The sequence below is a fragment of the Salvelinus namaycush genome, chromosome 31, assembly GCF_016432855.1.
Source record: "Salvelinus namaycush isolate Seneca chromosome 31, SaNama_1.0, whole genome shotgun sequence".
Lineage (NCBI taxonomy): Eukaryota > Metazoa > Chordata > Actinopteri > Salmoniformes > Salmonidae > Salvelinus > Salvelinus namaycush.
In genome coordinates this window covers 30,263,095-30,277,108 of record NC_052337.1, presented here as the reverse complement: position 1 = coordinate 30,277,108, position 14,014 = coordinate 30,263,095, and the positions used below count along the sequence as shown (strand labels likewise).

Below are 14,014 nucleotides of genomic sequence, written 5' to 3'. Positions count from 1 at the left end.
TGTATCACAATTCCAGTGGGTCAGAAGTTTACATACACTAAGTTGACTGTGCCTTTAAACAGCTTAGAAAATTCCAGAAAATGTCGTGGGTTTAGAAGCTTCTGATAGGCTAATTGACATAATTTGAGTCAACTGGAGGTGTACCTGTGGATGTATTTCAAGGCCTACCTTTAAACTCAGTGCCTCTTTGCTTGAAATCATGGGAAAATCAAAAGAAATCAGCCAAGACCTCAGAAAAAAAATTGTAGACCTCCACAAGTCTGGTTCATCCTTGGGAGCAATTTCCAAACACCTGAAGGTACCACATTCATCTGTTTCAAACAATAGTACGCAAGTATAAACACCATGGGACCACGCAGCCGTCATACCGCTCAGGAAGGAGACGCGTTCTGTCTCCTAGAGATGAACGTACTTTGGTGCGAAAAGTGTGAATCAATCCCAGAACAACAGCAAAGGATCTATATCCACAGTAAAACGAGTCCTATATTGACATAACCTGAAAGGCCGCTCAGCAAGGAAGAAGCCACTGCTCCAAAACCGCCATAAAAAAACTAGACTTCGATTTGCAACTGCACAAAGATCGTACTTTTTGGAGAAATGTCCTCTGGTCTGATGAAACAAAAATAGAACGGTTTGGCCATAATTACCATCGTTATGTTTGGAGGAAAAAGGGGGAGGCATCATCCCAACCGTGAAGCACGGGGGTGGCAGTATCATGTTGTGGCAGTGCTTTGCTACAGGAGGGACTGGTGCACTTCACAAAACAGATGGCATCATGAGAAGGGAAATTATGTGGATATATTGAAGCAACATCTCAAGACATGCAAATTAATTACTTCAAAATCATACAATGTGATTTTCTGGATTTTTGATTCCGTCTCTCACAGTTGAAGTGTACCTATGATAAAAATTACAGACCTCTACATGCTTTGTAAGTAGGAAAACCTGCAAAATCGGCAGTGTTTCAAATACTTGTTCTCCCCACTGTATATATTTTCCTTTTTTTTTTCTTTTTTTTTTACAATAAATTAAAACATACAGTCAAAAACTATAAATTGTCATTGTCACAGTGGGAATAACATCCTCTATGTCAATACTATTCTCAGAGGCAACCCGGAACATTTAAAGTCTGCGTGATCAAAACAATCTTGAAGCATAGATTCCGATTGGTTAGACCAACGTTGAAAAGTCCTTACCACGGGTAGATCATGTTTAAGTGTTTGCTTATAGGAGGGGAGGAGCAAAATGGATGCAATCTGATTTTCCAAAGTGAGGGTGGTGGAGGGCCTAGTAGTCTTACCGGAAGTGAGTGTAGCAATGGTCCAGTGATCTCGATGTGCAAGTAGCACGGGAGATGTGTTGTTTATTATCCTTTATTCTTTCTTCCTGTCCACACAATGGATGGAGAACCCCGCTTGCTGAATGGATTGGGACAGTATATCCGGAGAGAGCCATGATTTCGTAAAACAGTGTATGTTACGGTCCCTGATGTCTCTCTAGACAGAGATCCTCGCCCTGATCTTGTCTACTTTATTGTCCAGGGACTGAAGGTTAGGGAGTACTTGGAAGTGGTGGAGGTATGCAAGCCTCCGGAGTCTGACTAGGAGACCAGACCTTATTCCTCTTCACCGGCATTAGCGTCTTGGAGCAGCCGCTGTGATGAATAAAATTGCCTTTAGTTCAAACAAAAATTCAAACAAAAGGATCAGATTCAGGAAAGTCAAATATCTGGTCGAAATGCTGGTGAGTGACCGCCAATCTAATAAGTAACGTTCTGAGCAAATAATGTGCGAAATAACAACAACATCAAGAAAAATACTGCAAAGTTGTCTAGGAGCTAGTAACAGGGCGACCATGTTTGTCGCCTCCATCTTGTTCACCTTACATTCAAAAGTATTAGGTATTTTACAGGGCTTTGTAAGGCTTTGTTAGAAAAAATATCAATAAAAGATTAAGCAACTCATAAAACAATTCCATAAATAGAAACAGTAACATCAAATGTAGGCAAAAAGAGAAATATTTATTTCATGATAGACCACATTTTGGAATTACTCAACCATTCAAAGAAAAATGTACACTATTAAGTTATTTTTTGAGGATGTACTGATAGGAGTTGAAATATCTATAACCACATGCAATGAGTTTTCTCCACTACACAAACAGCGACTAAGTATCCCCCCCCTTAGCCAACATGTACTCCCCCCAAAATCAACCCTTTCTATCCTAGGTGTCAGGAGTTATGTTTGGGAGTAGTGGGAATACACACAACATAGTCACATACGATCAGAAAGCTACAGTACTCTTTCCTCTTCCACCACATCAGTCTTAGTTTTTCAGCCAATGTCACTGTTTGAATCATCTGGTCAGTCGATTATTGTGGGTACTTGGGGTTGACAACTGATCTGGGATGGGATAGGAAACCAGAGAATATGGCAGCCATCTTTATCTTCAATATCTGATTACATGGATGTGGTCAGTCAATGATCCAGTGTGGCTTTCTGCACTGTAGGCTAGATTAAACCTGGTGCACTGTTTCCCCTTGGAGCTAGAAAGTGTATGACTGCATTCAATATATTTATATTGTGACATCATATTATTTTCAGGTAGATCATCATAATGATGTTGACTTTTTGATTCTGAGTAATTCATGGAGCTGCCATATTACTTCACCAGACACCACAGCACCAAAAAGAAAATTCAGAGAATTTTCAACATTTTAAACTTCCTAAAATCCCAGGACCATGTGTCCATCTGTAAATAAGGCAAGGTACAAACAAACTGATAATAAAAATCTCTAGGTTGAAGTTCATGCGTAAATTAATAAAAAATAAGTTGCATTTGGCTTTAAAATAATTACGGTTGGTCCAGTTTTTAGCAAGTAAATTTTGGTCTTTTACAAAATAAAACCAACAGAAATGTTGAACACCAAGATAAATGTTCAGTGCATTAGGTGAGTGTTGGACTGACTTACATTTCCCTTTTTGCCCCCTGTTGATTGTGAGGAGAACCCATAGACTTAAAGTGCTGAGACTGATGTGAACCTTCTATCTGTACACCCATTCTGCCTGCCATTACACCCCTCGGTGAGTCACTGTTCTTTTCTGGCTGCGTCAGGAACAGTTCCCCAACTCCAGTGCAATGCTTCTGAGGGCACTGTCTGTCTGTCTTCCGTTGAACAGGGGGTTGAATGAATGAACAGAGGGTTAAGGACTGGAGCTGTGTCCCAAATGTTGCATCTCCCCCTTCCTTCTTCTTCTCCATCCATAGTGCACTCTGCAGTAGAGGTTGGATGGGTAGAGCTCGACTGTAAGCTGGCGGTGGTCCATGGACCATAACTGACGAATCCTGTGAGTATTAACCACACTTCAAAGGCACCATAATGTTATAGTGGTCAGGGCAAGTGAGTGTGTCTGTGTGTGCAAGACAAACTAATCCTGGCGTTTCTCCTTCCACCTCTCTTGTACGCCCTCAAGGCATCACCATGACAACTAAGGCAAAATCTTCCAGCAAAGAGACACAAATCTGTATTTTTCTTCATCTCTTTTTATCTGCTGTGTTGCTAATATCCATTTCACACATTAATCGTTAGGATCTCTGTTAAATAAATTATCTATACATTATATTACCCCCTCCCATAGACCTGCAACAAAGGCGGATCTATCCATGTAATAAAACTATAGGTTCCCCAGTCTCTGTAATGTTTCATGTCAGCCCCCTCAGAACAACCAGAGGCAGACAGACTGGAATCCAGTTTTTCCTCACAGAGATCAAACAGGACAAGATCTTACAAAAAAACAACATAAGCAAAGCCGATGCATACGCGTAGGAAGAAAACCGGAATAGAAACGTTGTTCACTGCAAAATCAGTATCCAGCAAAAAGTATTCCACATGGTGTTTCCCTGGAAACCAACTAGTCCTTTCTGAGGACTGTGGAGGTGTGATGTGATTGGATAGGAGCCGTGGTGACATCAGAACCTCACTGAACTCCTTCTTCGTCAACATATGTTGAAGGAAACCAGCCAATCTAAAATGTCAGACACACACAGCAATGAGAACAGAAACCTGTCAAAAACCACGAAATTGGGTAGAACAAAAAGGGTAAATAGTACAAAAATAAAACATAAAAATGATCTAATACTGTAGCCTAAAGAAAGGCTTCTAGATTTCAGTGAGGCAAATGATGAATTAGGCGTTAACATTGCAGACTTCACTTTGAGGTTACACTTTACATTACATTGCTCTCTTACCTGTGTAACCACACAGCAATTATTATTGTAACAACATTGTAATAACATGAATACCATATCTTAAGCCCCTGCTATATTGGTTCTCACTCACCCTGCCATTGGCCTCTCCCTTCCACCAGCCCTGGTCTCCTCCGATCTTGCTGTAGATCTTGACAATGTCTCCTTCTCTGAGTGACAGCTCCCTCATGTCCCGTGCTGCAAAATTGTACCTGGCCACTGCGGTGCTGACCACCCTCGGTGTGAACACTGCAGCAATGACATCAGAGTCAGTGGGATAACAGTGCAGAGAGACACATTGGTGTTCCACAGGTAACAGTGCGGAACATTTACAGACAGTAGTGGAGATTAGGGTTGGAGGAGAGGATTGTGCATGAGGATTTTTCATTATTTTTTATTTCATTTATTGTGTGTTTTTGTTCGACCTTGTGTTATTTTTCGTGCTACATTGCATTGTTGGGTTTGGAGCTTCCAAGAAAGGTATTTCACTGTACTTGTGCACGTGACATTAAAACTTGAAACTTAAGATGGGTTCTTTACCACTTGACCCAGTTGTTTAAGTTTTATATTCTAAATAAATGAGTTAATTCAATGCTCTACCTAATGATGTCACATCGATGACACAATAAAAGAAAGAAAGAAAGTCACACACTCCTGTACGCCCTCAAGGCATCACCATGACAACTAAGGCAAAATATTCCAGCAAAGAGACACAAACCTGTCTTTTTCTTCATCTCTTTTTATCTGCTGTGTTGATAATATCAATATCATACAATAATCATTAGGATCTCTGTTAATTCTTGAGCCTATGGGGGGTGCTATTTCGATCTTGGAAAAATTGGTCTCCAAATTAAACTGCCTAGTACTCAATTCTTGCTCGTACAATATGCATATTATTATTATTATTGGATAGAAAACACTCTCTAGTTTCTAAAACCGTTGGAATTATGTCTCTGAGTGAAACAGAACTCATTCTACAGCACTTTTCCTGCCAGGGAGTGAGATTTCAGAAATCTTGGCCTCTGGTCCCAGGTCAGTTTATAAGTCCCTGTGAATGCTGTGGGGCTACAAACACTGCCTACGCCTTCCTCTAGATGTCAGTAAGTGGTGACAATTTGAATGGGGTTGATTGCGCAATCTGGGACTTTATAAAAGACCAAAATGCGGAAGTACCTTTCTTTTCTGCCCTGCGCTTGACGCACGATGGACGTCGGACTGGCCTCCTTCCAAGCTTTGGTTTAGCCAGTAATATATCGCCGGTCATGTTTTTACTCGTTATAGGTGTTAAAGACATCATAAGGTAGTTAATTTAAACCGACTTATAGCAGTTTATAGCAGTTTATTGCGATTTTCTGGCATTTCTATGTGACGCACTTTCAAGAGTTGGGCACTTTTCCGGTACATGCCGAACGTTAGTGGCCATTTCGACAGGACAAGAGGACATCTTTCGACCAAAAGACGATTAGACCGGAGAAAGGATACATTGCCCAAGATTCTGATGGAAGCTCAGCTAATAGTAAGAACTATTTATGATGATAAATCGTTGTTCTGTTGAAAAATGTTAAACGCATATGTCGCCATTTTTTTGGGGGTAGCTTCGCTTTGGCACACCCTGTATTGCACAGTAAGGATAATTTTAAAAATGTAATTCAGCGATTGCATTAAGAACTAATTTGTCTTTCAATTGCTGTCCAACTTGTATTTTTTTAGTCAAGTTTATGAATAGTTTTCGATAAAAATAGGTGTCTTTCCAAGATGGCGCCGGGCAGATTGCTTGAGTAGTTGGACAGTATTTCCATTGTGTAAGCACGATTTGTGCCGCTAAATATGCACATTTTCGATCAAACTCTATATGGATTGTGTAATATGATGTTACAGGAGTGTCATCGGAAGAATTCTGAGAAGGTTAGTGAAAAAATTAATATATTTTGGTGATGATAACGCTATCGCTCTTTTTGCCTTGAATCAATGCTGGGGTAATGTTTGCACATGTGGTATGCTAATATAACGATTTATTGTGTTTTCGCTGTAAAACACTTAGAAAATCTGAAATATTGTCTGGATTCACAGGATCTGTGTCTTTCAATTACTGTACGCTGTGTATTTTTAAGAAATGTTTTATGATTAGTAATTAGGTAATACACGTTGCTCTCTGTAGTTATTCTAGTCGAGTTGTGATGGTGGGTGCAATTGTAAACTATGATTTATACCTGAAATATGCACATTTTTCTAACAAAACCTATGCTATACAATAAATATGTTATCAGACTGTCATCTGATGAGGTTTTTTCTTGGTTAGTGGCTATCAATATCTTTATTTGGTCGAATTGGTGATAGCTACTGGTGGAGAGAAAAAATGGTGGACTAAGAAAAATGGTGTCTTTTGCTAACGTGGTTAGCTAATAGATTTACATATTGTGTCTTCCCTGTAAAACAAGAAGTGTATCTTTCATCTGGTGTCTTGGACTTGTGATTTAATGATATTTAGATGCTAGTATTTACTTGTGACGCTATGCTAGGCTATGCTAGTCAGCTTTTTTACTGGTGGGGGGTGCTCCCGGATCCGGGTTTGGGAGGAACTAGAAGTTAAATACATGATCTATACATTATATTACCCCATCCCATAGACCTGCAACAAAGGAAGAGTCTGTCCATGTAATCAAACTATAGGTTACCCAGTCTCTGTACGTACAGTAAGTTGGGCCTCTGCAATGTTCTCTGCTGTTAATTCAATGCCTTTTCAATGATGGCACATCAACGACACAAAAAAACTAAGAAAGAAAGTCGCACACTCAATATATGCTCCTATCAATGTAATGGGTGAAAACCTCATGCTTTTACAGTGATGACACATGACAACTGAGAGGAGAACCTTTGACAGCTACGAAAGAATATGGGAGGAAAAGGGATGTGAGAGGAGAGGAGAGGTGGCTTGCTTGCTAGAGTTCAGAGGGAAGAAGAAGAAGACTTGAAGAGAAGGAGGAGAGAGTACCTGACCAGAAGGGGGCTGAGCTCTGAGAGGAGGAGAAGTTGAGACCCTGAGGACTGAGGAAGGAGAAGTTGTAGGAAGCACCAATGGCTGCTGAGACAGTCAGTGAAAGAGGGAAAAGGGGAAAGAGGAGAAAAGAAAGAAAGAGAGAAGAAATAAAAGAAAAGAGAAAACTCATTAGGGAGCATGCAATGGCTGGCCAGAGATCAAGATGGCCAACACATACATAGGGCTTTGTCCCCCATGGAAAAACAAGCCTAAATCAAGAGACAAAAACACTACTCCCATTCTATACCCATGCCTCACACACTGAAAAACCAACCATGACAAATGTCCAATCCGCCAGAGGCGCTGTATCCTCTTGTTCTCTCCCCTAGATTCCACCCCTTCCAACCCCTCCAACCCACACACACAGATCAACAAGCCCATTGTCTCCAATCCATTTCCACACGCTGACCAGAAAAATGGAGGGGGGAAAATGTGTTGTTGGTGCCAATTGGGCCTGGCTGGAGAGGGAGCAAACAAAGGCAGATCAGTGTGGGAGTCTGGCCAGAGCAGAGAGCAGGGCAGAATCATTTATTATATATCTAATTATTGAGGGTGTTCAACAAAGCCCATTCAGCTGGCCCGACACCCAGCCAGCCAGCCAGTCAGCCAGCCCAGGGCCTGAGACAGCTGCCAGGAGCCCCAGCCTTCCTCCCTCTGGCTGGCTGCATGGGTCAGGGGACGTGGTGACTCTGGGAGGGACTGAGCCTTGCAGGGTGACTGGCCTGGCTGGGTGTTTCCTGTTCTGGGAGGAGAGAGGCGGGTGGAGAAACAAACCAGCAGCCTGCCCCTCTCAGTTAACTCTGTGCAGTGAAGACTCTGGATGAAGGCATGGATTGACTGAATGTCTCCTATGTGTGCATCTGTGGTATTGGCAGACAGAAGAGGAAGAGAGAGGAGGGAGTCTCACCAGGGATGGGCTCACCTGGAGAGCGGGTGCTGGCCCGCGACGCCGGCCCCCGTTCTCTAGATTTGTAGGGATATCGTAATGTCGTGTCTAGCAGCTTGAAACTCTCCTTCAGCGAATGAGACTGATAGTACTCCACCAACTCCTGTCAGACAGAACACAAGAGAAAGAAATTCATTGACCATATAAGCATTACAAATAGTATGTGACATTACGTGACTGATTGATGAAAGCTCTCTTACCAGTAGACTCTCAAACTTCTTAGCCTCAGTGATGTGGATCCAGCTGTCTTTCTCAATGACTTTAATGTGCTTTACTTCATCATTGAACCTATTGGAGACAAAAGTACTGCAGTGACCGCAGAAGAATCACAGAGGTGGGAGCTGACAGCGTGGGCATTAGAGGTTGACACGGGAACAGGATAACAGTGGGTCTTTCAGCTCCCGGTAGGAATGGGAGTGAAGTTCTGGGTTTGAAATATGTCATGTGTGGAGCTTTTCATTATTACTGTGTGTAAGCCTAATATAGTTTACTTAATAAAAATCTCTACAAAATAAATTGTCATTTCCCCTCTCCTCGCTACAGTTGCAGCCAGTCACTCAGATGCACGTGGAGCCATACACAATTGCACATGTCCACAGGGCATGGTCTAACTCACTCCAATGGCATCACAAACTGTATGACAACTTCCTGGTAATGTACACAACAAATATCCATTTCGATATGAATGTGGCTTTCACTATAAAGTATGCGAAGGAATGGGGGGTTTGTTAGTGTTACTGAGAAAGATAAGTCTTCTGTGATTTTTCTTTGCTAGGGTAAATTAGGGTAAACACTAACTTGATGCTGATGGCGAACCTCTCTGCCTCAGCAGTCCTCTCTCTGATCAGGTATGTCCCACTGCTGTGGGACTTCAACAGGTTGTCAGCCTGTGTCCGCTCCATGTTGCCAGCAAACCTGACGGGACGTTGAGGGGGAACACAGGTCACTAATGGACTTTAGAAAATACATAGTAATACGCTGCCCTAACATAGTAATACACTGTCCTAACATAGTAATACGCTGTCCTAACATAGTAATACGCTGTCCTAACATAGTAATACGCTGTCCTAACATAGTAATACGCTGTCCTAACATAGTAATACGCTGTCCTAACATAGTAATACGCTGTCCTAACATAGTAATACGCTGTCCTAACATAGTAATACACTGTCCTAACATAGTAATACGCTGTCCAAAAGTAGTAATACACTGTAATACACTGTCCTAACATAGTACACTGTCCTAACATAGTACACTGTCCTAACATAGTACACTGTCCTAACATAGTACACTGTCCTAACATAGTACACTGTCCTAACATAGTACACTGTCCTAACATAGTACACTGTCCTAACATAGTAATACGCTGTCCTAACATAGTAATACGCTGTCCTAACATAGTAATACGCTGTCCTAACGTAGTAATACACTGTCCTAACACAGTAATAGACTGTCCTAACATAGTAATACCACAGTAATACAATGTATTTACTGCAGAGAAATGAGGAGAGGGGTACTTGCCCAACTAGACTGAATATCACAACTTTTGAAATGTCTGTGAAGGGTCGTACCATGGGTATGCATAGTAGTCTGTTTCCCTTGAGGACTGCCGGCTGGGGAAGGACTGGAACAAAGGCTGTGGTGACAACCACAAAATCAGCATTAGAGATTTCATAAATAGAGTCATGAGTGAGTGAATGTGTATGTGAGGGGTCCTTTACCTTGGGGTCCAAACAAGGCTTTACACAGTTGTTAGGAAAGAAGCCACTCTTCTGGGTTTGGATAAGCTTTCCCTGGGAGAGAGAGACACTAGGTGTCGATATACAACAGCTGTGTTGCTATGGCTGGATGTAGGAGCACATTGGGCATGCTCATCACAATGTGTATGTGTAACCTATAGTCAGTATTTATAGGGGTCAGGGAGTGATTTTACCTCCCACCAGGTGGTGTCAGGTTCCCCCTTCAGGAGCTCGATGAAGTCGCCTGTGTGGAAGGAGAGTGGAGACTTCCCTGGAGGAACAGGCGTCCCGTGATAATTCCTCACTGCCACCATCTTAGGACCTGAAGCCAGGATAAAGAGCATACAGTTAGATAAACTGAACACTCTTCACTTGGGCTATTAAGACTACACGGAATTCTCCATATAACATTTCAACACTTCCATCACTTGTGTTAGTATACTCAATCAGCTCTTGCATTGTAGTCTTCCACTAGATGGCAGCAGAGAGCTGTAGCGTTACTCCACATTCCAGCCAACTTCAAGTTAGTTTGACAGCTTGAGAGCAATCTTTATCAACGTCTACTGTACATTGTATGCATTCCTGACTGAATAACATTAATTACACTGTGCTATATGATTTCCTGTGCGAACAGCATTCCTACCTGATGGCGGTAGTCCAGGTTCCTGAAAGGGGAAGGATAAACACAGCAACAGTGTCAAGATCAGGGAGCTCTAATAGTATTAATGTTCTACACAACCAAACAGATGAATCAATCAGTTATCAATACAGCAACAAAATGCTCATTATTTCATAAAACAATACATTTCATTCTTCAAAAGGTGATACATCTGAATGTCTAAGGGAGGGTGAAACACTCACTGTGTCGAGTGGATCTGAAAAAAATGTGAGAGAGAAAGAGCAGATGGTCACCTAAATGGTACAACTCACTAGTTATGCATGTCCCATAGAACTATCTGTATCTAGGGAGACTGGTCAGTAACACTTCACTTTAAGTTCCTCTTATATCTCTGTAGTACCACTGTAATGAATAAGCGTTAAGCAGAGGGAGGAGAAACCTACTTATTTTACAGATGGAGATGCACTCTAGACACTCTTTGTGCGCTCCAGTCCCACAATGGGAACAGTAGTACCCCTGGTAGAATATCCCCCTGGGAGAGAGAGAGATAGAGAGTGAGATACAGAGAGAGAGAGAGAGAGTGAGATACAGAGAGAGAGAGATAGAGAGAGTGAAATACACAGAGAGAGAGAGAGAGGTACAGAGAGAGAGATAGCGTGAGATACAACAGAGAGAGATAGAGAGAGTGAGATACACAGAGAGAGAGATAGAGAGAGTGAAATACACAGAGAGTGAGAGATACAGAGAGAGAGAGAGATATAGTGAGATACACAGAGAGAGAGAGATAGAGTGAGAGTGAGATACACAGAGAGAGAGAGATAGAAAGAGTGAGATACACAGAGAGAGAGATAGAGAGAGTGAGATACACAGAGAGAGAGAGGAGGAGACAGGATCATTCCTAACCCTGACCAGCTAGGACAGGTTATTATCTAAACACCACTCTGAATAGAATACACAACATGCACCGTGTGTGATTCTGTGCTAGTACTTTCCTAGTATACACTGTTGTTCCAAAAGCTTCAGGTTTGATTCCTGTGTGGCGCCACACTGTATTTGTGTTAACCGAATAAAAGCCTTGGCTAAATAGACATGAATTCAATGTTCTGTTACTACATCCACCGTAAGCAGTCCACTCTTTTTTAAGTGGATTACTTCTTACGCTGTGTAAAATACAGTGCATACACTGCCATGTCCAATAGCCAACACCATACATCACAGGCTGATACACTGGGGCTACTGATGCAATTATACAGTTAGCAGCTAGTGGTAGCAGCACACTGGTCCCTTCCACAAGACGGGGAGGGAATGTAGGTCAGCGCCGCTACTATGCCGTTTTTGGGTCAATACATTGCATCAAGTATAGAGTGTAGACAGCCACTGTAACAGAGGTCAGGAGTGGTAGTGGTGCACTTCACAGCGTAGTTCTAGAGCTGCACTCACATTGTCCCTGATGAAGACAGCTTGTCTGTCGAAACGCTGGTTATTATGTTATTACATTATTGCACCTGAGCTCCTAGAGTGTGTGGCTCTCCTTTTCTTTTCCAAGTGTTCCACTCCGCTAGCCAGCACCTCGCCTAAACAGGTGTGTGTGTCCTTCGTCTCCAAATGTCCTCACATTGTCAACCTAGACGCAGGCCTACTGTAATGGTTGGCTTTGGAAAAGTGTACGTGCATGTTTTAGCTGTGAGTCAAATCAAACAGGCGCAAAGGCTGACTGATTTGTCATTCAGGGAGTTTATTGAGGCTGGCAGCATCAAAAGACTGCATAACACATTAAGTGTGTAGCATCAGTAAGTACCACTAATATCCCATTGAAAAACAGTGATGTCTTCCGTCAACAAAGAGCATGATAAGGCCACGTGAACGATCTGATGTAGGTGTACAGGTACAGGTACATAGGAGGAGTCCCTGAGGCTTTTTCCAAGTCTCACCTCAGCAGCATCTTGCAGGCTCGGCAGTTGGTGTCCTTCTCAAACGTGTGCATCTGGAAGTTGTGCTGATTGGCCGTGGCTTTCTCCGGCTTGATGTTTGACCTTCAGGATTGGAGGAAATATACATAGCGAGTTTGAAATGGATCTGATTCGTCTAAAAGATCCACGGTGATGTATATTGCTACAGTAGACCTACTACTGTACTCACATGGCCATCTCAAACTGCTCCATCCATTTCCTCTTGGTGTCCTCTGTTTTACAAAAGAACTGGAAACCCTGCTTCCCTTGCAGGTGGATCAGGTAGAAGCCATAGGACCACTGCAGAGAAAGAGAGGATGAGGAAGCAATGGAGGAAAGAAAGAAACAGAGGCATTGATGGAGAGAGTGGAGGAGAGCAGTGGTGGAAAAAGTAACCAATTTTCATACTTGAGTAAAAGTAAAGACACCTTAATAGAAAATGACTCAAGTAAAAGTGACAGTCACCCAGTAAAATACTACTTGAGTAAATGTCTTGAAGTATTTGGTTTTAAATATACTTGAATACCAAAAGTATAAATCATTTCAAATTCCTTATATTAAGCAAACCAGATGGCACAATTTTTTTGTTTTTTAATTGAATAATTTACAAACAAAGCACGTGTGTTTAGTAAGTCCGCCAGAGGCAGTAAGGATGACCAGGAATGTTCTCTTGATAACTGTGTGAATTGGACCATTTTCCTGTTCTGCTAGCCATTCAAAATTTAACGAGTACATTTGGATGTCAGGGAAAATGTATGGAGTATAAAGTACATTATTTTCTTCAGGATTTTTAAAAATGTAACCTTTATTTAACTAGGCAAGTCAGTTAAGAACAAATTCTTATTTATAATGACGGCCTACCCCGGCCAAACCCGGACGACGCTGTGGCAATTGTGCGCCGCCCTATGGGACTCCCAATCACAGTCGGATGTGATGCAGCCTGGATTTGAACCAGGGACTGCAGTGACGCCTCTTGCACTGAGATGCAGTGCCATAGACCGCTGCGCCACTCGGGATCCCTAAAATTATTTTTACTTTACACCACTGGGTGATGGACAATTGGGAGGGTTGTAACAACTTCACCTACACAATGATGTATACTAATAAAATGTCATTTTTATAACCTACACATTCCCTTTGGAGCTAACCAAGAGATACTGTTCATGCTTGGGAATGCATCTGACAAAAGCGTAAGCGAATCACATAGCCAGTGGGTGCACATGCAATCATGGCATGACCCAACACCAAACACACACACACACACACACACACACACACACACACACTAGCTGCAATGAGAAGATGAGTTAAGGATTGCTTCAGCTTACCATTTTTCCACTCGACTGGTAAGCATGCAAAGAGAAACACACCAGAGAAGATTCAGTTACACATGCACACGACCACACATGCAGATTCAAAAGAATGGTTAGATTGGTGGAAAATGCACACGGCAGTATTATAAATTACCTTCATTTCATT

The 14,014-nt window shown here is 42.1% G+C and overlaps 1 protein-coding gene across 1 annotated transcript; it reads right to left on the bottom strand.

Annotated features, from left to right (window-relative positions):
* Window positions 1-2,041: 2,041 nt before the first annotated feature.
* On the bottom strand, window positions 2,042-13,922 carry LOC120026000 (guanine nucleotide exchange factor VAV2-like). The gene is made up of 14 exons (XM_038970778.1): window positions 13,864-13,922; window positions 12,726-12,835; window positions 12,518-12,619; window positions 11,030-11,118; window positions 10,829-10,842; window positions 10,611-10,632; window positions 10,162-10,289; window positions 9,950-10,021; window positions 9,800-9,864; window positions 9,027-9,143; window positions 8,429-8,516; window positions 8,205-8,331; window positions 4,340-4,494; window positions 2,042-4,025 (listed from the first exon to the last, which is right to left on the bottom strand). Exons 1-14 carry the CDS (start codon window positions 13,864-13,866, stop codon window positions 3,978-3,980), a joined length of 1,140 nt encoding a protein of 379 aa, XP_038826706.1. The 5' UTR covers window positions 13,867-13,922; the 3' UTR covers window positions 2,042-3,977.
* Window positions 13,923-14,014: the final 92 nt, after the last annotated feature.

What these genes read in the sequence shown, in the direction of transcription:
- LOC120026000 (XM_038970778.1), bottom strand. An exon ending in GAGCAGTTTGAGATGGCCAT is followed by an intron (nt 12,620 to 12,725) that starts GTGAGTACAGTA and finishes CCAATCCTGAAG; the next exon opens with GTCAAACATCAAGCCGGAGA. An exon ending in GGCCAGCACCCGCTCTCCAG is followed by an intron (nt 4,495 to 8,204) that starts GTGAGCCCATCC and finishes TCATTGCTGCAG; the next exon opens with TGTTCACACCGAGGGTGGTC.